The 27,841-nt window shown below is 33.3% G+C and overlaps 1 protein-coding gene across 2 annotated transcripts; it reads left to right on the forward strand.

The window, feature by feature from the left end:
- Positions 1-331: 331 nt before the first annotated feature.
- Positions 332-7,520, forward strand: LOC141659339 (UPF0481 protein At3g47200-like). Of its 2 annotated transcripts, none has more exons than XM_074466149.1 (2): positions 332-479; positions 5,936-7,520. In XM_074466149.1, the coding sequence occupies exon 2, from the start codon at positions 5,951-5,953 to the stop codon at positions 7,352-7,354; it is 1,404 nt and encodes a 467-aa protein (XP_074322250.1). In that variant the 5' UTR covers positions 332-479; positions 5,936-5,950; the 3' UTR covers positions 7,355-7,520. The 2 variants fall into 2 exon arrangements, with proteins under 2 accessions (XP_074322250.1, XP_074322251.1); XM_074466150.1 differs by having other exon boundaries at positions 337-479; positions 5,526-7,520.
- Positions 7,521-27,841: the final 20,321 nt, after the last annotated feature.

Below are 27,841 nucleotides of genomic sequence, written 5' to 3' on the forward strand. Positions count from 1 at the left end.
ACAAATATTTATATTATTATTTTTATAAGGATACATATAAGTTTTCAGGTTCGAAAGTCACCAAGAACAAATATTTACATTATTATTTATGAATAAGATCTCATCAATTATATATTTTCTATTCTATTTAAAATTAAATTGAAATTATACACTATAAAATTATAATTATATAATTATTATTTAATATTTTAATACTTATATAAAATTTTAATAAAATTATATAAAAGAAAAAAGAAAATATATAAATATTAATAAAGAGACGTAAGCTAGTTATTATAACTACATGTTGTTAAGTTGACTATCTCTCTATTGGCTCGTCAACTCTTTCCGATAGTTATAACCACATGTTGTCAAGGTGACGAGGTCGTCTGGCTATAAAATAACAGCCCTGCCGGCTGCAACCATTACTTTTGCGTCTAAAATTGGCGAGGCTGGCTTTGAAATAAATTCCCCTCTTCATCATTCTGCTTCAAATCCAGGTTCACTCTTCTGTACTTTCATTAGACTTGGTATGATTTTTTTTAGTAGACCAATTATGCTTAAATTAGCTAATTTCCTGCCCCTCCGTCCCTCCCAAATATTTATATTTAGGTTCAAGACCGAATTTAAGAAAATTGATAAAATATTGGAGAAAAGTTAAAAAAGTGAGTAAAGTAGTGAGATAAATTAATATTATATGTGTAAAGTGAGTATAATGGAAGTAGAGATGTAGTTATTCAAAAAATTATAAATTTTTTACTATTTTTGAAAAATTTTGAAACATAAACAATTGGAAGCGACATCATAGAAAAATGTAAACAAATTAGAGGGAGAGAGGGAGTATTATTTTTAATTTTCAAGGAATCACACACACATGATTGTATCGTTTGACTAAGTATGATTGATTATGTATGAAATAACACGGGAGGATATTTTTATAAACAACTTAGAGTTAACTCATAAATTAGAAAATACATGTATCTTTTAATTTATAAGTAATTCAGGGTGCCAAAGATTGAGAGACCTTAGGCTAGAGTAAAATACGAGGCATTGCTTTCAAAAATAAAATGAAATATATATAAATTAAATGAAATTTACTTAATATTTTATAATGAAATTTTTATATTAATTTTCATGTAGAAATTTTTTTATGTTATTGATTAATTTTTTGCATGATTTTTTTAATAGTTATAGAGTTTAATTATATATATATATATATAATTTTGTTCAAATATTTTAATAATAAGGAATTTACCAAAAATCCTATCTTTTGTAAAATTATTTGTGATTTTACGAACTTCTGAAATATTTACAAAATTATTGTTTTGTTCAGAAAATTTATTTTACATAATATTTTATATTTTAGGTTGCATTTAATCTAAACTGCGACTATTTTAGATTGCAAATAAAATTACAAAATTGCAAAACGTATTTTCTCTTTTACAAGTATTTTTCAAAAGTTTGAGTTGTAAACAAGGTTGCAAAATGTATTTACAATTTTTATTTTTAAAAATGATAGTGTTGTAATGATTTTTTTAAAAATCGAGTATTTATGAAAAAATCTCTTAATATCATAATTTTAAATAAAATTTTTAAAATAAAAAATAGTAACTACTTAGTTAATTACAAGTACTTATCAACTAAGTACACCATTAAAATAGAATAAATTTAAATAAACTTAAAAAAATAATTTTTAAGTATTGATATTTAAAGAAATAAAATTTTATATTTTTATTTAAAAGGTTGGTACAAAAATTTTATAATATCTAAAAATAATATTTTTTGGGGTATTCAAATGTCTTCTATATATAATAGCACAACAATGGGATAATATTGTGAGATTAAAAAATCTCATTGAAAAGACTAAACTACCCCTGTTTTTAATATTTATATAAAAGTTGTGTTTTGTGAGAATCGAACTCGGGTTGCTTCATTCTTCTATACAATCTCGTACCACCACACCATATTGTCAAATGTGTTTTTTATCATACACATAATATGTAAGTGTACTAAAGAAATATTTTATTTAACTTTAAAGATAGCTACTTGAATTCCGCAAAAAAAAATGATAGTTACTTAAATATTTGTACAATTAATTTTAAAGAACTGAATTCCAGATATAAAGTTAGGTATAATACATAAATGGATTATTATTTTATTTTTTATTATTTTTTAGTTTGAAAATATATCTCATATATTTTTAACAATTTTTTATTATAAAAAGTAATTAAAATGTATATATATAAGTTTTAAAGAAAATATTGAAAATAGAATCGCCTGTATATAAATAATCTAGATTGGTATTAAATATTTAGATAAGTTCGAATTATAATGAGTCAATGAATTTTAGTTTATTTTGAATTTGAAATCAGAATTTGGCTCATTGTTCAAAAAATACTCGAAATTTGACTACATGACTAGCCGAAAAACATTGTCACATTCTACGTTTAGTAAATTTAAATTACAAGTTAGACGAGAATATCTTACCAATAATGTGAAATTTTTTGATATTTTATATTAATACAAATTAATGTGTTTGAGGTATTTATAGGATCACGTCAATTGATTATTTGTATTAAAATTATTAACTTTACTGATAACGCAATAGTGTTTTGGGACTTGTCCCGATTTTAAAAATATTTGAAATTTGATATGAGATCTCACGAGATTTGTTAAAACTACGATGATATATTAAATCGATTTATTTTTCATTCTTAACTCTAAAAAAACTAGCATTTTAAAAAGAATTCTTTTAGATAAACAATATTTATTGATCAAGATAATATTGTACAAATATTTTGAATTATTTTAATATTTTCCATTATTCAAATAAAAGTTATATCTATACTATATTGTAGCATTTGATTCCATACATTTTATACTATTTAATATATATATATATATATTGTTCAATAATTTGAAGAAATTAACCAGTTCAACTAATATTTATAAAACTTTATCGAATTGAAAAATATTTAATTTTAGGAAAATAGTATACAATATTATCAAATTATTATGTGAAGAAATATTAGAGTTGTAATGAAAGAAACTTAAAAATAGTTTAAATAACAATATAATTACAATTTTTCTTTCAAATTCTTGAAAAAAAATCATGAATATCAATAATAAGTCTTACAATATATCATTTATTTTTATGTTACATGATTGATACTCGGTCGCGTAAAAAACAGATATGGATTGTTTGTCAGTGATAATGTGAATACCATATATAAATTATTGCAATTTATTTATAACATAATTTTAATTTTTGAATAATTATAAAAAATGTTATTTAAGTAATCAATTGCCTCACTAGATATTAATAATGATTATACATGTACATAAATCATATATTTAATATATAAATAATTGAAATCATCCTAATTTTCTAAGAAATGTAACATACGATAATTCACATGCTAACATAGATACATATAACTTAATCTTATTTTGTTAAGAGTAGTGTAAAAAAACTAACATTTTTCCAAACATACATACGTTAAATTTCAAAAACTAACATTTTTCATTAAAATCGACTTTTATATTAACAGTAGTGTAAATTTTATATTATTTTATATTATGATTGCAAGTAGTTCTCAATCCAGTTATTCATTTTTTATTTTTTTTTAAATTGAGTAAGTTAAATGTAAGTTAGTAGATAACTCAGTAATAATATAGACCAGTTATATAGTTTATTTAAATGAAATTAAAAAATTTTGGTCAACTCTGTATTCAACGTATATGTTAGTTTTTAACTTTTTCTTTGTAAACATACCAACCACATTCTACATATTAAGTTTAATGTACACTGACTACCCTGTTTATATTCATTCATTAAATACAATTATACAACACAAACAAGAATACATATATTTTTCTTAATACGCTATATTGAAAACGTTGTGTAATTTAGTAACGTCTTGTATGAAAATGATACACAGATAAATACGTTAGACATTATACAACATTTACAAATAAGAATATAACTAAAAACACATTATAATTGCATGCATAAAAAAACTATAGAAAATGACCCGTGCGGCACGGGTTATTATGCTAGTATAAGTATAAACATGAATTTTTAATTAATAATAAAAAAATATTTGTATAGAGGTACATTACATTTTGGGGATTTTTAAAGTTGGGGCTACTAGACGACGGCCTAAATCGCTTAGTTTATAATTAATTGCTCAACAGACCATGCCCATTTCATCTTGACTAGAGTTTTACATATCTTCCCAATTTTGTAATATTGATTAATCTGTTTATTTTTATGTAATGTCATTATCGTGCTTGTATAACTAAGGGTCGTGTTTCTTAAAAAACTCTTACACCGGGTAAATAGGTAATTTTCAAAACAGGTCAAAATTGACAAAAAACGGTCAGTAATTAAGCCGAATTATTCGGTCAAAAACTAAAAAAAATGGTCAAATTAAAAGTAAAATTATAAAAATACAACTTTTTAATAGAAAATGAAACTAATATATGAAATGAGAATATTTATCTATTATATTTTTTTAATATTGAAATTAAATTATATATAAAAAATATCTAAATACAATCAATTAATCATTCCGATTAATCTCCGACCGAATTAAACTCTAAGGTGTACCTTAACCGCCCTCATCCGACTAGCGATTTTTACGACATTGATTTTAGTTAGAGAAGGCATTCACCTAGTTTACTATTATATATTTTATTTTGTTATTTATTAATTAAAATAAGGAATCCAAAATCAGAAATCAAAAGGTGGGTATTGAGCTGAGGTATTATCTCTAATATCAAGTGTTTGGTTGAGTGTTGAAATTATTATTTTTAATTGAAAATATTTTAAGTCAATAATTTTTATTTAATTAAATATATTCATTTTATATTATTTTAATATATTCTTGGTTCATAAATTTATTTTGGTATTAGATATTTATATTTAATTGTTTAAATAAAAATTAAGAGAGTAGAATTAAAGTTGATTCTCGTTCCTCTCTCCTACCCGTCCCCATTTAGGTATATAAAAACAATTCAAATTTGGGGGTTTGGGAAGTGAGTATCAAATTCTTTATTTATAAATGGGAAAAAGGGTGTAATAACCAAAACTCATACAAGTTATACTTGGGCATTTTTGTCATCTTTAGCACTCTTCTTTTAAAACAAGTGCACCTAAGATGCCAATTTCCATAATTTAAAAAGAAAAAAAATGAAAAATACAAGTATAATAAAGATGCAATATTTCATGTAACATTGAAAGGCATGGGATTTCAACAACCCAAATTACATCCTATCCCATGTCACCTCACTTGACATATCAATAGTCAATATATTCCTAATAATAATGACAAATATCTGACTAAGTGTTAGAGGAAGACCCGTCCATTTATGGGTCGAAGAGTGGAACACCGGCGCACAATAAATTCATCACCCTAAACTCTGATACGATGTTGAATCACCCGCTCATCTAAAATATTAAGGTGTTAGAGGAAGATCCGAGTAGGATCATATATTTAACACAACCCACCTTAAAAACATTACCCATATTTGTACCATCTCAGAAGAGAGCCTTGTGAAAACATTGAAGTATTTGTGCCATCTCAAAAGAGAGCCTTGTGAAAACATTGAAGTGAAGAAACAAGCAAGACGTTAAAGTTGAAGTACCTATTTTAAAGTTCGAAAGAATTTCATTGATTTTAATCTCAATATACTCCATTGTATTTACTTTCATTCTATTGTAATTGATTTGAAAATATATTTTGTTAGTTGTTATATAGGAGTAATTTTTTTTGACTGACGGGGCCATATTAACTATGAATAGGTTCAACAGTACTGTTGATCCTAAGTAATCAGCGGTTCTCAGGCTTTTTAGTTACTTAGGTTTTCTCTTGAGTCAAATCCTGCATCTGTCTGTTTATTTTTACTGTATTGTTAGATAATATATTTAGGTCTGTGTGATTTTGCCTTCCAGTAAAAGAAGATAAAGATGGAGGACATGAATATTACTGAGAAAGCAACAACGAAATTCTCATTTAGAAAAAATAACAAACACATTAAGCTAAGTGAACACGATGCCATTGAAGCTGAAAAATTTGATGGTAAAAGTTTAGAATCTTTTCTGGAAGAGGAAATAGCTGCATTGCCTAGCAAGTATCGTGATATTGGTTTAATCTACAAAGTTTCTGAGAAATATAGGAAAGTAAAAGAAGAATCCTTCACACCTCTAGTAGTCTCAATTGGGCCACTTCATCATGGTAAGAGCCATTTGCAAGCCATGGAAACGCACAAATTAAGATGTTTGAATAACTTGAAAATTATGCGCGGAGTAAATTTAACGGAGTTGTGTGAATATGCCACTAGAGAAGAAAATTCTATCCGTGCCTATTATCAAGATTTCAAGTTTAATGCCGCAGAGTTTTCTAAGATGATTCTACTTGATAGCATTTTTATTATTCTGATGATTGGAAAGGACAAGAAGCGCTTCAGCGGAATAGCGGATCCACTTTTATTAAGTCTAAAGTCATGGGGGACAAGTGACATAATGCATGATATGTTGTTACTTGAGAATCAGCTTCCACTCGTTTTCGTTGAAGGTCTATTAGCGATATTGGATGATCTACAAAAGGTGTCTTCTCATTCTGATTCTTTTTCAAAAGATTTGCGCAAATATTTTGGGAAAGTGGGGATAACAAACAGACTAGAGAATATTGATGTTAATTTTGCATTGCATTTTGTTGATTTCCTACTTATACTTCACCTACCGCCTCCTAACACAGAACAACCGCCTGACGCAGAACATGTTATATCATTGAATGTCAGATCTGAATATTCTAAAACTAGAACTACTACTGAGCTACAAGAAGCTGGGGTCCGTTTCATTCCACAACTTTCAGGAGGATTATTTGAGGTATCATTTGATAAAGATACTGGAGAGCTACACATTCCACAGTTGACAGTAAATGATACAACTGAGACATTTTTCCGTAATCTAATAGCATTTGAACAATGTCTGTACTCCAAGAAGCACATAACCAGCTACATAATCTTGATGGACAGCCTTATTAACACAGCCGAGGATGTGAAATTGCTAGTCCAGAATGATATCTTTGTTAATTCGCTTGGTGAAGATCATCAGCTGGTAGCAGACCTGTTCAACAATCTGCACCAGGAAGTAGTAGAGAATGAGAGAGACTTTTACTTTACTGATACTTGTAGTGAACTGAACGAGTACAGCAAAGACTGGTATCACCAATGGAGGTCGAGCTGGTTTGAGTGGAAGTTGATGTTGAAGAATAAGTATTTCAGCAATCCATGGTCCATCATTTCATTCGTAGCTGCAACTATAGTGGTAGGCCTCACCATTGTCCAAACTGTCTCAGGCCTAAAGTAATCGATAAACAACGCTGCTACCCTGGCGTTCAGTTTCATCATTGTCAAGTGTTCAACTATGTATTTTCGAATTTCAGTTGTATTATACTATTATGCATTGTCATTATTTTCCCATGTAAGCGTTTCGGACTAATATCTTTGATGAATTGATCTGCATTCAGCATCTTTTCAATTCTACGATTTTCCTGTACTGATCAATTTTAGTTTATTTAACATGAAAAAATAAGAAAAAATAATTTGCAACTTTTTCAATATATAGTAAATTGAACTTAATATCCAGAGACTCTAAGACTATTAACCCTTTCGCTTTCGGCGCAAACAAATCGGGTTAAGTCTCAAAATGGTCACTGAATTTAGTGGCAGATATCAAAATCTTCATCAATCTTTTTGGCGACTCATTTGTACCACTTAAGTTGACAGTAATGACACGACCGTTAACCCGTTTGTGTTGACCATACGGAAAAAGGTTTGACCCCTTGTATCTTCTAACGGCAACATAGTGGGCATCTGACGGGACAGACGTGGCTATACACGTAGACATGACACGTAATAAGGGAACGAAACCCAATTTTCTATGTATTAGTAAAGGGGAAAAACAAATCTAATTACACAAATTAGACGATAGTGGGGACAGAGAAAATGAACTGGGGAAAAAACCCTAGACGACGATTTCTTCAATCAAACGGACAAATCATCTTCGGTTTCTTCGTAGTAATGATATATCACACCGTTAACTGAATTGCAGGTATATTCTTTGCTCTCAAACTAAAGTTTAACATATATGTTTGTGTATGATAGTGATTGCGATATCTGTATGGTGAAATCCCCTGGTAGTAATTGATTCATAAGTTCGTGTATTCTGTGTTATGTATGCATAGTGGTGACTTATATATTGCATGTCTGTTCTTATTGTTAGTGTGTGTGCCCAAGAGACAACACTATTATGTTTATGTTATGAGACATATGGATTATTAATTATGATTCTATGAATTATTCTTTAATAATTTATTATATCTTTATTTTCTGCGATAAAATGTTAGATTAATAAATGTCCTTGGAATATGATATGTAAATCTATATCTCTGAGTACGTGACTTAGAAATGAGATTATGAGAATAGTATTGATATTCCTAAAGGTCCCTAGTCAGGTATTATTGTTAAGGGACGATAATAAATACGTTGAGACTAGTGTGTTTGTTGACTGATGATCACATCTCATTGATCACAGGTATGGTGATACTAAAGTCAAAACACAGGCACATGTATTAGATACATGGTGTTGGATTGACCCATTGTGAGATACTACATGTTTATAGTGTCATAAGTTAATCTCACAGTGATAATGATGTATTGATCCTTATACCTGAAGTCATTATATTTCTATACGAGAATTAATATACTTTGATACTATTGAAAGTTATCCTTGACCGGGTAATAATAAAAGTAGACATTGGGTATATTATGAATCATATGAGAAATACGAATGATCTAGATGGGATTTAACCATCCTATATTAAAGGAGTGATATTATTGGCCTCTTGATTGAGTAAGACTATAAAATGCATGACCGAGCTCAAATACTGATTTATTTAATAGTTTACTCATTGATCAAGGAAACAAGGATTAAACGTTAACAGAGGACGACACAATGCATGCCTCGAGTTGGATCTATAATATAAGGCTAAAGGGATTATATTACATTGTACATTATTCACGAAAAGTTTAATTGAATCACCAATTATTATTATTACTTGGGTAGCAATGACGTATTACTAGATGCCGCTCATTGTTTATAATTTTATAATTATAAAATAAAATTATTGCCAACGTAATAATAACCTAAAGGGTCACACACAAAGAACGTTTAAAACGGAGTGTTATTTAAATTATGAATTTAAATATTTTATTAATATTAATTCAAATTTAATTATTAAATTCATTAAGTGAGACTAGATTAATTATATTAGAATTCGAATTTAATAGTAATAAATAAAACCCAAAATCAGAATGGGTTGTTTTCAGAAGCCCGTTAGGTTTAGGCCTTAATCCTCTCTCCCCTATATATACATTAAGATGTATATTTTTAAGATTAAAAGTCATATTACGTTTTTGAGAAAAAACCCTAACAGCTCTACATCTTAGAGAGGCTAGACAGAAAGAGAGAGAGAGAGAGGAAGAGCAAGCAAATCGGCTAGTACCGGCTCCGGTGATCGTTTGACGGTCGGATGTTCGTGTGGATACCTTGGAGAGCAGATCTTCGCAAGGAGGGCTGTTGTGATTCGTCAAGATCAGAACTTCCAGTACAATCATACGAAAGTTTTATTAAGGTACATGATCCTATTCTCCATAATTATCCAGTCATTATACATAGATCCTGCGGTAGGGATTCAAAATTTTTCTTTTCTTTATTGCTTGAATCCCTAACAATGGCATCAGAGCTATGTGTATAATGGGATGATTTGGTACGTGTTTGACAGTTTTTCAATATATTAAACATGAATCAGATCTGCCATGTATGTATATTGATATCGTTTATGTGTGAGATTTAGTATGCATGTTGTTATGTTGATTAATGATCAAACTATTATATAGAGTTTTCTGTATATTCACGTGATGTATATGTATAGGGCTGCACAAAGGTCAAAAACCGGACCGGACCGGACCGGACCGACCCGAACCACGATAGTAATTCAAAGTGTAGTATCGATCTATTTTATTATATGAATTTATTATCTATTAACTTGGATCAATAAAATATGATATGGGTGAATATTTAATATTTACTAGCTTAGAACCTGTGCATCGCACGGGTCTCTAATAATATCTTATATTTTTATTTGTATTAAAATAATATGTAGTTGATTGATTTTAAATAAATGTTTAATTTTGAATGTAGATTGGGATATTCGAACCTAAGAATTTTTATTTTTTATGTTTTTGATATTAAAATCAAACGATTATATGATTATTTGTTTTAAAAGATCCAACAATTGTGATTAATAGAGATATTAAAAAGGGAGCATAACTAAACCAAGAGGTTGAACAAAATTACAGGTTATTATTGTTTAGGGTAGATAATATATATAATTAAATAATATAAATATTTTTTGTTGGCAAAATTCAAACTTGATAACTTTAATAGCACATAAATAATGATATAAATGTTTTTTGTTAGTGAGATTCGAACCCGAGAATCTGATTAGTGTATTTTTTTTTAATATTTAGATCGAACCGTCCTGATCATTTGATTAAGAAGATCTAACGGTCATGATTGAAAGGATAACCAAACCAACCAAAATAGGGGTATACCAAATTATACCCCATTCTGGTTATTATAGTATAGTATAGATATATGATCTTATAAGACATAAACTAAAGGTAAAACAATTATATATATGAATTCATGTCCATTCAGGTCTGGACCGGATTTTTTCAGGTCTTGGACCAAATCGGACCGAAGACCGAATTTTTTCAATTATAAGGACCAGGGACCGGACCGGGTATGTCCGGTCCGGTCCAGGTTTTGGACCGGTAGACCCGGTCCGGTCCGGGTTACAGGTCCATACCAGAATTCTGTGCATCCCTATATATGTATATGATGATACTAGCACGTTATATTTTTCCATGACTGATCAGTATGCGATTTGTATGTTATGATTGATGTCTAGTTTATATATAGTGATATAAACTGTTGGACAGATGATGTATTGACATGATCTGATAAACGGGGAATGATTAGTATGTATATGATACATGCTTCTGAAACTGCATATGATGCAGTAGTTGCAGAGACTGGTTCAAATATGATATGTAGTTCTGAAATTGAGATTTCTGTAGTAGTAGCAGAGCCTGGTTCAAATATGATATGTAGTTCTGAAATTGAGATTTATGTACAAGACTGGGCTTCCGGAAAAAAAATTCGAGCTGACCTGACAGCTCAACCCCAGCCTGGGGCTGCCGTCCCCAGACCCCACCCAGGGGCTACCGCCCCCGGACCCCCGCTATATTTTTTCAAGTTTTTTATTTGTTTACTTGGGCATGGTGCTGGTTATGGCCTTAAGACCTTCAGATTAAAGTTTATTATTTTGATTTAATAAATACGACTTGCATGTCGTTTTCATTATTCTTGTAACTATTTAACCTCGAATGTAACTCGAATTTTCTTATGTAAGTACATTATTATTAAGGTTGTTTCAATGTAATGTACTTCTAGAAAGGGTGATCCAAGAGGAGGAGCAACAATCGAGACAAGAAGAATGAAGACTTGTAATTGTATTTATATTTTTCACCATAGATTGACCCTAATCCTTTCATTAGCTTGAAAGGATCATATAAGATTATGGCCATAACCAAGCACGTTTACATTCTGCACTTTACATATTGATGTATGAATGTATGTATAGAATAGTTAATGATGGATGCTTTAATTAGATTAATCATGCATGAATGTATGTATTAGATACGTCACCCATGCCATGCTTGCTAAACAAGATAGAATCTGTAATGACTCAAAATTTTAAAATTTACAAACGATTATGAGATTCTCGTGTTTATGAAACACGGAATAAAATACGAATCTCCTTTATTTCCGACATGAGGCGATTTTGTCAAAAACGAGTTCATTGAACTTGTAAGGTTGTGGGTTTTAATACTAACAAAACCCTAATGTTTATATTAAGTTGTTTAGATGTCTTCCAATATGTCCAACACGTTAACCCCTAGATCATCGATAAGGAGTGGGTTCGCCAGAGCGAAGTACTCTCATCTATCGTGGAACGGCGCGTTGAAGTATATGATACTTTTAGACCTTTGGGTTGGACTTAACTAAGTTACCACAATAGGATTGTGAACTTAGAGGCATAGATCTTGGTGAGATTTATTGGATAAATACGAACAAATGTTGTTCCACTAAACTATCTGTTAGGCCTCAATGATACTATAGAAGGGGGTTGAATATAGTATCTACAATCAATTCGATTATAAACAAAAGTATGTAACAGAAAACAAGTTTATTCAATATATCAAACTCTGTTACAGTAGGTTTAATCTACTCTCTCAGTGATGTATGATATCACTAAGAGCTGCTAGGGTTACAATGAATAATATTCTCGTGAATGATAACCCCTATAGTGTAAACCCTAATATGTGTTTATATACTACACAGTTACAAGATATCTCCTAATTGATATGATATATTATGTTTCCTAAAATACATCAATCAGAGATTATCTACTGTAGTCCTTTAGATGTACAACTCTCCAAGCATATATTCTTTTGTTTAATCCAGATCCTCTCCTGTAAATCAGCCGCTTTTCATCCCTGAAGTGTATCCGCACTTAAGTTCTGATGTAATTCCTGATGGCTTAAGTTCTGATAACTTCCTGTCTTCAGTAAGTTCTGATTTCAAGTTAAGTTCCGATAGTAAGTTCTGAAACTAAACAAATCAGATTAGACATGACATCACAAATATATCTAACAATCTCCCCCAACTTGTAAATTATAAAAATATACAAGTTTATAGATTTGATGATGTCAAAAACATTTAAGTACAAATGCAATGAGAGTTTATATGTACAACTAAATACATCTTACAGTCCATGCAGCTTTTACCAAATTCACTGAATCAGCCTGAATCCATAATGATTCCTTACAAAGTCTGATATCAGCTTGGTCTCTGCATTTATTTTAACTTCAAGTAACTAAGCTTTGACTTGCTGCAGTTCTTCATCTTCAGTATCACCAATCTGATATATGGCAGCTCTGAGTGCAGAAATTGGATTTCTTTCAAGTCCATCTCCCAGTCTGATTACCCTTGGATGTGTAGAATCTTCATTATAGCATAAGCATCTTCCTTTCAGAATTACTTCTACCTTAGCAGAATTCTTCCTCTTAGGAATTTCTCTTCTATCATCCTCAGTCATCATTGGAGTATACTCTGTCATTCTTGCACAAGAAATTCTGAGTAAATTTTTTTTATTGTCTTCAAAATATATTCTGACCATTTCCTGATAACATCAGAATTTACCTCCAGTAGATAATGAATATATTGGAGCTCTTTGACAGATTTCTTCAGCACATCAGAGTCTAGATAATCTATAAGTTCTGCCATCATTCAGAAATAAGATCAATTTCTCTTTTTCTTCATAACCATCATGAGTATCCATCACTACTTGAGCAGAAAGCACTTTGTCAAGGTGTTTCTGTGTGATCTCTTCATATGGCTTGTCAGTCAATGTGAATGGATCTCTAATATCAACTGTTAGATATATTTGATAATGTCATGGCTAATATGTTTTATGTTTAGCTTTCAGATCTTACTTGAACAGGATAAATCAGTACTTAACTGTTGATCAGTACTTATACTGGAAGTCAGGACTTAAGGATATCAGTACTTATATTATGAGGAGATAATCATCAGAAGTTAGATATCAGAACTTTAGTGCTGAAGGATGATCAGATAAGGACAGTAGCTGATTAAAGGAAAGAAGATCGAGATAAACATAAGAAGAGATATGCATGAAGAAGGAATTTCGTGAAGAATGGAATACTTGGAAGAAAAGACATCTGATTAATATATTTTAGGAAGCAGAATTATATTCCATATCAATTAGCGATTATCTTGTAACTGTGTAGTATATAAACACAGACATAGGGTTTACACTATAAGTGTTATCATATATTCGAGAAGATTATTCATTGTAACCCTAGCAGCTCTCGTGATATTTGTTCATCACTGAGAGGTAACAGTTCCATACTGTAACAGAGTTTATTGTTTCAATAAAGTTTGTTTTCTGTTACTTAAGTTCTTAAAGTTCGATTTGAGTGTACTATACACTGTATTCACCCCCTCTAAAGTGTGTGTGTGACCTAACAAGTGGTATCAGAGCCTATCTGTTAACACACATACAGTTAAAGATCCAAACACAATCATGTCGGACACAGAAACTCCAACTAAGCCTACCAAAACTGAGGAACCACCAAAGACACAAATTCAGAATCGGTATGAGACCATCAGAGTTCCCATACTGAAACCATCTGAATATCCCATATGGAAGGTAAGGATGACCATGTTCCTGGAAGCAACAGATCCAGAATACCTTGATAGAATCAAGGAAGGCCCTCACAAACCAACCAAGCTCGCTGTTGCAGTTGCAGGTGAAGCAGCAAAGACCGTACCAAAGGAGAAGAGTGATTATACTGCTGAAGATATAGCATCAATTGCTAAGGATGCTAAGGTACGACACTTACTGCATAGTGCCATTGATAATGTAATGTCAAACAGGGTAATCAACTGCAAGACTGCTAAGGAGATATAGGATGCTCTGGAAACAAGGTGTCAGGGAACGAAGACAATTAAGAAGAACATGAAGACAATACTCACTCAAGAGTATGAACACTTTGACTCAAAGATTAATGAGTCATTGAATGATTTATATGATAGATTTGTCAAACTTTTGAATGATTTGTCATTGGTTGATAAAGAGTATGATCTTGAAGATTCAAACCTTAAGTTCCTGTTAGCTCTTCCTGAATGCTGGGATTTGAAGGCAACGACAATAAGAGACAACTACAATCTTGATGAAACAACTCTTGACGAAATCTATGGAATGCTCAAGACTCATGAGCTTGAGATGGAACAAAGAAGCAAGAGGAAAGGAGGAAAGTCAAGGACAATTGCTCTTAAGGCTGAAGAAGAATTCCCCAAAGCAGCTTCCTCAAAGAAAGACAAGGGTAAAGATCTTTTCATAAAGTCTGATACTGAGTCATCAAGTTCTGAGAGTGATGATGACTCAGATTCTGAAAGCTTGCCTGAGACTGATGCTGATGAGGAGATGATGAAGCTGTGTGCTCTTATGGTGAAAGGAATCACAAAGATTGCATACAGGAAGTTCAGGAAGGGAAAGAAGTTTTCCAGGAAAGGCATAAGTTCTGATAAGAAGAATTTCAGAAGATCTGAAGGCAGAGGAGGAAAGTCTGACATAGGAGATTACACCAATGTTAAATGCTATAACTGTGGTGAGAAAGGCCACATATCTCCTGATTGCAAGAAGGTAAAGGGTGATAAAGGCAAGGCTCTTGTCACAAAGTAGAAAAGCTGGACAGACACCTCAGACTCTGAAAGTGAGGAGAACTATGCATTGATGGCAAATGCTGATAAATCAAGTGCTGAGAGCAGTTCTGAAGCTGCTGAAACAAAGGTACCTCAGACTACTTATGCTTTTCATACTGATGATATTAATGAGTTGAGAAGATATCTTAAAACCATGTTTGTTAGTTATAGAGATCAAACTTTAACATGTGAGAGATTAGCTTCTGAAAATCTTGCATTTAAGAAAAGAAATGATTTCTTAGAAAAAGAGTTAGTCATGTTCCATCAAACTCAGAAGGATAAAGATGATGCCTTCTATGTTAGGGATGAAGTGCTAAAAATGAATGAATCTCTAAAAACTGAGTTAGAAAAGGAAAGAGAGATTATCAGGACTTGGACTAACTCTGGCAAAACAACTCAAAATTTGCTAAGTAGTGGAAACTGGAAAGAGGGCTTAGGTTATGGAGAAGATAAGAATGATAAAAGAACTGAAGAAATTAAGCCTGTTGATAAGCAAAAGCCAAAGTTAAAACCTGTTAAGTTTGTAACTGTAAAGTCTGAAAATGAGAAATCAGAAGTTACAAAGGAATTAACTTCTGACAAACTAAAACAGGAAAAGACAGCTGAAGTGAACATAGGCTTAATGACAAAGAAGCAGCTTAAGCATAAGCTAAAAGATGTTAAGAATGCAAACAAGGTAAAATCACCTAGGAAAAATAGGAATGTAAAGGAAGGTGTGAATAAAAGCAATAATTATAAACCTGTTCCTGATGCTCCTAGGAAAACATGTCATAACTGTGGAAGTTCTAACCATCTGGCTTCTTTTTGCAGGAAGAATAAGAATATTAACTCCTTACATTCAAAATCAGGAGTTAAGAGTCAGTCTGTTAGATATAAACCACAAAATCCTTGTTTTCATTGTGGTAGTTTATGGCATTCCATTTATACTTGTAAGGAATATCATAGCTTGTACTATGATTATTATCAAATAAAACCTTCTTTGAAGAAAGTTTCCATTGTTCCTTCTAGTGTAAATTCTGATTCAAAGACTGATAGTGTAAGTTCTGATAAGAAAAATGTTAACATAAACTCTGATGCTAAATCCGCTGCAAATGTTAACAAACTTAAAAAGGCCAAAGGATCCAAGCAAGTCTGGGTCCTTAAAACTAATAATTAGTGGTGTTTGTGATTGCAGGGAAACAGGAAAAATATTCTAGTTCTGGACAGTGGATGTTCAGGACATATGACTGGAAATAAGGCCCTGCTATCAGACTTTGTGTAGAAAGCTGGCCCAAGTGTTTCTTATGGAGATGGCAACATTGGAAAAACTTTGGGATATGGCAATATCAATCTTGGAAATGTCATAATTAAAGATGTAGCTCTGGTCTCAAGACTTAAACACAATCTGCTGAGTATAAGTCAAATCTGTGACAGAGGTTATCATGTTAATTTCTTTGAAGAACACTGTGAAATTGTGAGTAAATCTAAAGGCAAAGTTGTTCTGAAAGGATACAGGCGTGGTAACATTTATGAAGCTAAGCTTTCAACAAGTACTGATGGTTCTGCAATCTGTCTGATGAGTAGAGCATCAATTGAAGAAAGCTGGAATTGGCACAAGAAACTCTCTCATTTAAATTTTAATAATATAAATGAACTGGTCAAGAAAAATCTTGTGAGAGGACTGCCAAAGTCAGTATTTGCTCCTGATGGTCTTTGTGATTCCTGTCAGAAGGCCAAACAAAGAAAATCTTCATTCAAGAGCAAGACTGAATCATCAATTCTTGAGCCTTATCATCTACTACATGTTGATCTATTTGGTCCAGTAAATGTCATGTCTATTGCAAAGAAGAAGTATGCGTTGGTCATAGTGGATGAGTTCACCAGATACACATGGGTATATTTCTTGCACACAAAAAGTGAAACTGCATCTATCTTGATTGATCATGTCAAACATCTGGATAAAATGGTAAAAGATTCTGTGAAAGTTTTAAGGAGTGATAATGGCACTGAGTTCAAGAATTTGAAAATGGAAGAGTTCTGCAAAAACCATGGAATAAAGCAGGAATTTTCTGCTCCTGGAACTCCACATCAAAATGGAGTTGTTGAAAGGAAGAATAGAACTCTCATTGAAGCTGCACGTATAATGCTTGAAGAAGCAAAGCTTCCAACCTATTTCTGGGCTGAAGCTGTGCAGACTGCTTGTTTTACTCAAAATGCAACACTCATTAACAAGCATGGAAAAACACCATATGAGATGGTGAAGAAAAAGAAGCCAAATCTGAAATATTTTCATGTATTTGGATGCAAGTGTTTTGTTCTCAAGACTCATCCTGAACAGCTATCAAAGTTTGATCTAAAAGCTGATGAAGGAATCTTTGTTGGATATCCACTTTCCACAAAAGCCTTTAGAGTCTATAATTTGAGAACAAAAGTGGTCATGGAATCTATCAATGTCTCTTTTGATGACAAGAAGATTACTGGTCTTGAAGATTTCATTGACCATGATCAGCTGAGATTTGAAAATGAAGACTCAAATTCTGATACTGCAAATCCTGACAGTCTAAGTCCTGATACTGTAAACTCTGATGGATTAAACTCTGATGTTATTGAAACTGTGGTAACTACGTCAAAGGAAGATGCACCTATGCAGGGGGAGCATACTCAAGATCCTACCTCATCTCAAGAAACATCAGAACATGCATCTGGCTCTTCAAGTTCTGATAAGATAAGTTCTGATAGTGCTGAAAATCTAAATACTGAAGAATCCAACTCAGAGAGCATAGTTTCAGGGGGAGCATCAGAAAATGAAAATGAAGATAGCATGGATCATGGGGGAGCATCCAGTTCTAGAGACAACCTTCCATCTGTAAGGAAGTGGACAAAATCACATACACCTGATTTGATAATTGGAAATCCTGATGCAGGTGTCAGAACTAGAACAGGTACTTCAAATGAATGTCTCTACAATTCTTTTCTCTCTCAGACTGAGCCAAAGAAAGTTGAAGAAGCTCTTCAAGATGCTGATTGGGTGCAAGCAATGCAGGAAGAGTTAAATGAATTTGAAAAAAACAAAGTCTGTACCCTAGTGCCAAGACCAAAGAATAGATCTGTTGTTGGTACAAAATGGGTATTCAGAAACAAAACTGACAGTGATGGCATAATTACAAGGAATAAGGCAAGACTGGTCGCAAAAGGATATTCTCAACAGGAGGGAATTGATTATGATGAAACATTTGCACCAGTTGCTAGATTAGAAGCCATAAGGATATTTTTGGCTTATGCTGCTCACAAAAAGTTTACTGTCTTTCAAATGGATGTGAAAAGTGCTTTTCTCAATGGAAAATTGGAGGAGGAAGTATATGTTGAACAACCTCCAGGCTTTGTAGATTCCAAACATCCAGATTATGTCTACAGGCTTGATAAAGCACTTTATGGACTTAAACAAGCTCCTAGAGCATGGTATGAGACTTTAGCTCAGTTTCTTCTAGAAAGTGGATTCAACAGAGGAACAATAGACAAAACACTATTCTACCTCAATCATGGAAAGGACTTACTTCTTGTCCAGATTTATGTTGATGATATCATCTTTGGATCTACAAATGACAGACTTTGCAAGAAGTTTGTCAAACTGATGCAGTCAAGATATCAGATGAGTATGATGGGGGAACTTAGCTACTTTCTGGGCCTTCAAGTCAAGTAGAATGAAGAAGGCACTTTCATTTGTCAATCTAAGTACACCAGAAACTTGCTGAAGAAATTTGGAATGCAAGATTGTTCAAGTGCATCCACTCCCATGGCCACTGCAACAAAACTGGATAAGGATACTGGTAAATCAGTAGATATTACTGACTACAGAGGTATGATTGGATCTCTACTCTATCTAACTGCTGGTAGACCTGATATCATGTATGCTACCTGTCTTTGTGCAAGATTTCAAGCAGATCCAAGAGAACCTCACTTAACAGCTGTGAAAAGAATCTTTAAGTATCTTAAAGGAACAGCTGATCTGGGATTGTGGTATCCTAGAGAATCAGACTTTAAACTAATTGGTTACTCAGATGCAGATTTTGCAAGCTGCAAAATTGACAGGAAAAGCACAAGTGGAAGCTGCCAATTTCTTGGAGGCAGATTGGTTTCTTGGTACAGCAAGAAACAAAAGTCAATTTCCACATCAACTGCAGAAGCAGAGTATATTGCTGCAGGAAGCTGTTGTGCATAGATTCTTTGGATGAAGAATCAGTTACTGGATTATGGGTTAACATATTTCAAAATCCCTATTTACTGTGATAATCAAAGTGCTATTGCTATGGCAGGTAATCCAGTTCAACACTCTATGACAAAACATATCAGCATCAGGTACCACTTCATAAGGGAACATGTGGATGAAGGTACAGTGGAATTGCACTTTGTTCCAACAGATCAACAACTAGCAGATATCTTCACAAAACCACTATGTGAAGCCACTTTTACAAGATTGGTAAATGAACTTGGAATGGTCTCAGGTTCTTTTTCTAAATCTGTCTAGTTTTGTTCTGATGCATCAGACTTTATGATCAGTATTTACAGAATGTAATCTCTTTGTTTATTCTGTGCTTAATTGAAATACACGTTTTAGTACTGATTATTGTCTGATATATGTTTCTAAACTCTGATAAGTGATATGTCTGTTCAAGTAACTATTCAATCCTATGAGGATAACTGTGCTAGATACTGATCTAGTAGTCTTCAATAAACAAAAGATCCCATGTAAGAAGTAATTATTTCAGTGGAAATCTTATGACACTAGCAAATTCTGATAATTGAGCTTAGTTGAGTTTACTTTGTATATCTTATTACTAAGTCACAAATTAGAATAATGCTACTCATCTGTTAAGTTCTGATACTAGTAAAACTGCTGAATGTACTAAGTGCTGATAAACCTCACTTATCAAAAGAAAAAGCAAAAAGATCAAAGAATACAATCAGGTACTCCTTTGAGATCTAGAGTAAAAATGTGGAAGGGACGACCCAAGTGCATTGCTGGTATTAAGTAAATATGCATTAGAAAAGCAAAATATTTTCTTGGTGACTTTTCACACTCTATGATTACTGGAGAAATACTCTGATAATGGTATAAATTCTGATAAATAGTCGTGACTCACTTACACTGAGAAGCCACTGTAAAATAGAATTTCAAAAGATGCATAAAATTAGCACAAAACAGTTGAGGTGGACTCAAGCATGAACTTATTCATCAGTAGGTTTCAGGACAATGACAGCTCTTTAGCAAAATTTTAGTTATGCCTTATTTCTAAGATGTACTGAAGTGAATCAGACTTTACTCTTTGTCTGTTATTTAGCTTAATGCACACACTAATCACTCCATCTGAATGATGAAAATTTCTGTGGTGGTCTACGTTATTTTAGATAAACAGTCATTGTGTCATTATTGCACAAATTCTGAGGACAAGCTCTGGTTTCATATTCTGATGATTAAGTTCTGAAGAGTATAGCTCAGAACTTGTATGAGGACTTACTAAGATGGGCATTCCTTTTTCGAGTTAAGAAATTACGTTCTGATGACTGTTAAGTTCTGATATAAGTCTAAGTTCTGATATTACAGTCTAATGTTTTACTTGACTTATTTGTGAATAAAATTTGATAACAGTCTCAGTTAATAATTGCATATGTTGAAGTGGAAGATTAATAGTCACTATGGTTAGGGTTAATGGTATTTGTACCTGAACAGTCCAATGTTACTTATTTCTTGTGCGCTTTAAACCATGTTTCCTCTTTCCAATGAATGTTATTCTTTTTCAAAGTCTAGGGAGACGAGGTAGAATTAATTCTACCTGTTAGCATTCAATACTTTTACGTCTCCTAGCATTCTCTTGCCTTTATAAGCAGCCACTTCACATCAGCCTTTCCATCAAATTCTTCTCACACACTTATCTTCATACTTTTTCTTTCAAAAACACAATGGTCAGATACAACATATTTTTGAACTACCAAAACTTCAATATGGAGCTAAGCTGTGCTGACTGGCAACAGGAATGGCATGTCACAATCATTCCTGAGGAGATATGGGACTCTGTCCCACAGGAGGTACTGACCCACCTCCTGTTCTTCTATATGGATTACCATCGCCATTTGGAGCTATTGGAGGAGGAAAGACTGGCAGCTCTCCGCCAGCAAGAGCGAATCATCAGACTCGCTATTCTGTTTGTCGAGAGTAGGAAGAAGAAGAAATGATTTAATCTTGTCTTCTTCCTGTTTTTCTTCATCATCAGCTTTGTCAGGCTTCTTAGCTAGGACTAAAGCTATTGATGTTAGGTTTAGAAGCTTAGGGAAAATCTTGTATAAGTATTGATGTAATTTCCATTTCATGAATGTATTGTCTTGATATATTAATGAAAGTTGTTTTTACTTCAAGATTTTGTCTCTGAGTTATTTTATCTTGTGTTGATAAATCCTGATTGATATTCTGATGACCTTATAAATTTTGTTTTATATTAAGTTCTGATTCATTTTCAGCACTTATCTAATTTATCTTGGTCATTTTCATGTGATTTATTTTCAGAATATTAATGATGCAGTGAAAAATAATTCAATCAGTGATAACGGTTTAAATTTTGAATTAAAACTATTTTTCTTGATAAATGGAACAATTTTTCCTTGAAACTAGGCAAATGGGTAAGTAATGATTCCTGTTTTCTCGAGCCCAGTAACTATCCGTTATTACTGCATGTCTGACAGGTGTCCAACGGTAACATTTTTTTTTGAAGTATAAGTACAACAGAGAGAAGATTTCTTTAATCTTTTATTTTCTTCATATTTTATCTCTCTCCTTACTTTTACTCTCTTTCTCTTTATTTCTCACGTTGGTTTTTCATACAGACATTATATCAAACACCTAACAGGCATACTTGAATCTCAATTTTTTTTCACATGGCACCAAAGGATTTAATCATTGATGGAGCTAAGTTTGTTCCAAACAACTTTGCTGCAATTCTTGATCATGCTGAAGCTCCATCTGAATTGCATTTTGTGCAAGATCTTCTTGCATACAGTGAGATTGGGTATGCATTAACTCAGCCTGAAGTCTTTTCAAGTCAACAAGTTCTGACGTTTTGGCGGATTGGGCACTTTGATGATGGTGGTAAACATGGCACTCCCAGTATTGTTTTTGAAGTGGGTGATTCATCTTATGCAGTCACTCCTGGTACAATACGCAAAGCTCTACATCTCCCAGACAATTGTACTTTTTCAACTCCAGAGGAATCAACACTTCAGGAGTTAATGGCTGATTTGGGATATGAAAAGAGTTTGGCAAAGCTTGGGCAGTTAAAAAGGGCTAATATCAGAAGAGAATGGAGTTTCTTCTTTGACTGCATCACCAAAGCTTTTGGGAACAAATGTTCGAATTTTGATGCTATCCCAATTCTGAGTCAGCACATAGGGTATGCTATTATCCATCAAACTCATTTTGATTTTGCAACTGGAATAATTGGTTCTATTGGGGATAGGATGACAGAGGATAGAAATGTTGTCTATTTTGCTAGATTCTATCAACTTATATATACTTTTTGTACTGATGAACCTCAATTAGTCAGTTCCTCAACCCCACCTTTTAGAGTTGTAAAACGATACTTTAATGATCTGGTAAATGCTGATACAAAGAAAATAGTGGTTAGACCATTACAGATTCCTCCGTCTATAAAACAGATTCTAGCAAATGTTGATCCTGATACTTATAGATCTGTTTACTCTGATGTCCAACCAACCACAAACACCCAAAAACCATCATCCTCAGCACCTACCACTCATACTACTCAACCTACCCTCAGGACTTATCTCAAATCCTATCTCTCTACTTCACAGACTGTTCAACCCTCATCCTCCAAGCCAAAGAGGATAAAAACTATTCCTCAAACACCTCAAAAGAGGAGGAGGACTGTACTGAGAGATGAATCTGATACTGAGGAACAGGTTCCTTCTTCAGAACCTGTTGTAGGTGAAGCTGAGAAAGTGACTTCTCAGAAGGATTCTGGAATTGGAGGATCTAGGCTTCTCAAACGGCTTAGAAGAATGACAGTTCCTGAAACTCCCAAGGAATCCAAATCAACAACGAGATACAAGAAACAGAGGGCAAAAAGGCCAGTTTCAGATGATGAAGAGGAAGCAGCTAAGGAAGGGGATCAGGAATCTCTGATCTCACAAGACAAGGAATTTGCTCCAGTCACTTCTTCTCCATCAACTCCATCTCAGGAAGCTGTTTCTGAAAAGGCTAGCACACCCTCTGTGTCTTCTGTTGATCCAGGCACAAGTGCTGATATTGATGTTCAAAACTTGGTTGTGCCTGTAGTAATTCTCTTAGAAGCTCCAACAACAAATATTCCTTCCACAACACCTGTTACTGATGCTGTTCAAACTCCAGAGTCATCAACAACACCTTCTCTGCATCAAGATGCTAATGATCAGAATTTAGGTGAGCATCAGGATATGGCTGTTGATCAGAACTTAGAACGAGATCAGCAATTAGAGGATGCTGAAGCCTCCATTGCTACTCACACTGTTGTCTAATCAGAAGATACTGATTCTTTAAGTTCTGATGCTGCACATGCTGGAGATACTGGTGATGCTGCTCCAACTGCTCATGTTGTAGATACTGATGCAGCAGGTCCTTCCGGACATACTCCTCAACAGACTCTTCCTAAGTCTGAATTGGTTAAGCAGTTTATTACCGGGGAAGCACCAGTACCTTGGAGTGAAACTCCTGCAGGTCAGGAGTGGACTAAGGAATGGAACTCAGTTTCATGTGTTCCAACTGAAAAACATCTTGCTGAGCACTTGACTAAAGCTGATGCAATGTTAAATTCTGATGATTTTAAAACCCAGCTTAGGGTCACTGCATTGAGTACTAAACATCTACAAGGTCTTCATTCAACTACTCATGCAGAGCTACACAAGATTCAGGAAAACTTTATCAAACAAGAACAAGTTTGGAAAATTGATAAGAAAAAGTTCTTCCAACCTACCATTGACAGGATTGCTTATATTGAGAAGACTCAAGATCATCAACAAGCTCAGATTGATGAAATTCTGACAAATCAAGCTTCTCAGCAATCACAACTTACTGAAATCCAATCCTCAGTGGAATTACTTATCTCTCTTCTACTACCTGCTGATGCCAAAAAGGGGGAGAAAGTGATTAAGTCCAAATGCAAGACTGACAAGACACTGACAGGAAAGGATAATGAAAAGATGATCAAGGAAGCTCTGGAATGGGTAGAGGTCATAGTCAAGGTAGAGGATTCACATCAAGACAAGCTAGTCACAGGACAAGTTCTGATACTGGGAAAAGAATAAGTTCTGCTGCTGGTAAAAAGTTAAGTTCTGATGAACTTTTAGATCTTGATGAGGAAATGTCAAGATGGTTATTTCTTTAAGAAAATCCAGGAATGGACTTGGAAAGTTTAAAGGAAGAAGAAGCCAGACTTAAATCAGAGAAAGTCACATCCAAATCTGAAGCTTCTGGTAAAAAGTCACTTCCAAAACTCAAAGGCATTGTGATCAAAGAAAGGACACATACTGAAGCAACATTGGCTAGATCACAACCACAGATAGATCCAAGATCCAAGGGTAAAGAAAAGGTTGGTGAACCTATCAAGGTTTATGTACCTCCTGAGGATGAAGAAATTACTGATGAAAAGGATGATCTTGCTCTGACTTCAAGAAAAGTTTTTAAAACAACCTCTGACATGGCTCAAGTTGTTCAGAGTCAAGAAATTATAAGTTCTGATATTCAAAAGAAGCAAGTAACCTCTGACACAGCTCAAGTTAACTTGATATCGAAGATAGACCAAAGATACTCCTACCAAGATTCACTAAAGCAAAACAGACTCAATCTTTGAAGACTACTGCAAGTGGTTTTGAAGCAAGAGTAGTTACTGGAAAGGAAGCAAGAGATAAAACTGGATTGGGAAGTGCTGATGAAAGAAGAGTACACAACACTACCAATGATCCAACTTCCTTGAGTGAACCAGGTATTGGAGCAACTCCTGAGAGATTGAATCAACTGGAATCTGTACAGATGGTTTACCATACCTACTTGAAAGAATACATCATGTTGTATTTCATGAAAGATGGTAGGGTTTATCATATAAGACAAAATGCCATTCCATTGAAGTATTTTGAAGAATTGGAGCATGTACTTTTCTTACTTCAAGTGGATGACAGAATAACAGGGACTGCTGCAAACTACTTAAAAGAACAGATTCAGAGACAGAAAAGGCTTTATTCTGTTAAGTCTGACAGCACATATGTTCCAAAGTACAGAGATCACAATGGTGATATTGTTGATATGAAGCCTAATACTGCACAGATCAGAACATATCTTGGTATTAAGGGACTTGAATTCAATCTGGAGTCTGACAAAGCTTATGTCATAAGACTAGATCAGGAGTTGAGAAAAGCAAAGATCAATGATCTCAGAGCTGCAATCTTTCAAACTGGTGAAGATACTGCAGAGCTTAAAGATGTCAAAAGGAGAATGATTGATGAACTCAGATATGTTGAGAAATGTTTGTTGAAGAACTATCTCAGAACAACTCCTGACATCAGAGAGATCAGAAAATGATGAAGCCAAGTCGAAGATCTACAACTGCTTAAATTCTGATATTTGTACAGACTGAAGTTGTTATCAGAAGTTGAATATTGGTAAAGCTTTAAGGACTGTAAGTTGTAGTTATCTAGTCTAATTCTCATGCATTTGTACTTAATATTTTTGACATCATCAAATATCTGTTAAACTTGTATATTATGCTAATTTACAAGTTGAGGGAGATTGTTAGATATATTTGATAATGTCATGGCTAATATATTTTATGTTTAGCTTTCAGATCTTACTTGAACAGGATAAATCAGTACTTAACTGTTGATCAGTACTTATACTGGAAGTCAGGACTTAAGGATATCAGTACTTATATTATCAGGAGATAATCATCAGAAGTTAGATATCAGAACTTAAGTGCTGAAGGATGATCAGATAAGGACAGTAGCTGATTAAAGGAAAGAAGATCGAGATAAACATAAGAAGAGATATGCATGAAGAAGGAATTCCGTGAAGAATGGAATACTTGGAAGAAAAGACATCTGATTGATATATTTTAGGAAGCAGAATTATATTCCATATCAATTAGCGATTATCTTGTAACTGTGTAGTATATAAACACAGGCATAGGGTTTACACTATAAGTGTTATCATATATTCGAGAAGATTATTCATTGTAACCCTAGCAGCTCTCGTGATATTTGTTCATCACTGAGAGGTAACAGTTCCATACTGTAATAGAGTTTATTGTTTCAATAATGTTTGTTTTCTGTTACTTAAGTTCTTAAAGTTCGATTTGAGTGTACTATACACTGTATTCACCCCCTCTACAGTGTGTGTGTGACCTAACATCAACTTCTATCCCAGTCTGGAATTTCTCTCTGTCAGAACCTAATCCAGAAGTGTCTCTAGCTTGCTTGGCTTTTACCCCCAATGCTGCAAGTTGATTCAACATCTGATTTGTCTTACGCTGAACTAGAATAGACTTGTTCCATAGCAGCTTCTTCTTGTCTTCTAATGTTAAGCTGTCTATGTCAACTTGAGCAGTGTCAGAGGTTGATGTCTTGATGAATTGGTCAGGATTTGCAGTATCATCTATAGCTTGCTGTTCTGAAATATCTTCAGGATTTATTAAATTCTGAACTTCTTCACTCTGAACAACTTGAGCTATGTCAGAGGTTATCTTAGATTCTTCTGTCATCCTCTTTCTCTTCAGAGTTTCAACTGTTTCATCTTCAGCAGTAGCATCATCAAAGACTTGAACCATCTTGCACACAGAATCCATCAGAATTTAAGGAATCTTCATCTTCTGTTTCTTGACTGTCTCTCCAACTTTTCCTTTTCCTTTGTCTTTGGGATCAGTAGTAGTTTGAGATCTAGTCCTTGATCTAGGAATCTCTGTGGCAAATCTTTCTCTTATCACAATCCTCTTTTCTTTTGGCCTTGGTGGCTTTTTAGCATCAGAAGCTTTTGACTTGGGATTTCTCTTCTCAGCAGCAAATTTTGTTTCTTCTTCTCTTAATTCCTCTAAATCCACTCCTGGATTATCCTTAAGGAATAGCCTCTTGGCCAATTCTTCATCAACATATTGAATTTTTGGATCTTTGTAGAAGAATGTTGCTTTCCTTCCTTTGAATTTCAAAGTCTGTAAAAACTTCTGTGACTCTTGGCTTCCAGCTTGGACTATCACATCAGAAGTAGTTGTCAGAACTTGATCATCAGTATTTAAAGTATCAGCATTTGTGATCAACAAAGGAACATCCTGATCTGTTGGCTTCTTTCCTTCCTTATTCCTCCCTTGCATAGCA

This window comes from Apium graveolens, chromosome 5 (assembly GCF_009905375.1).
Source record: "Apium graveolens cultivar Ventura chromosome 5, ASM990537v1, whole genome shotgun sequence".
NCBI classification, from domain to species: Eukaryota; Viridiplantae; Streptophyta; class Magnoliopsida; order Apiales; family Apiaceae; genus Apium; species Apium graveolens.

Coding starts and splice junctions, on each gene's coding strand:
- LOC141659339 (XM_074466149.1), top strand. CDS start 5,951: ATGGAGGACATGAATATTACTGAGAAAGCAACAACGAAATTCTCATTT.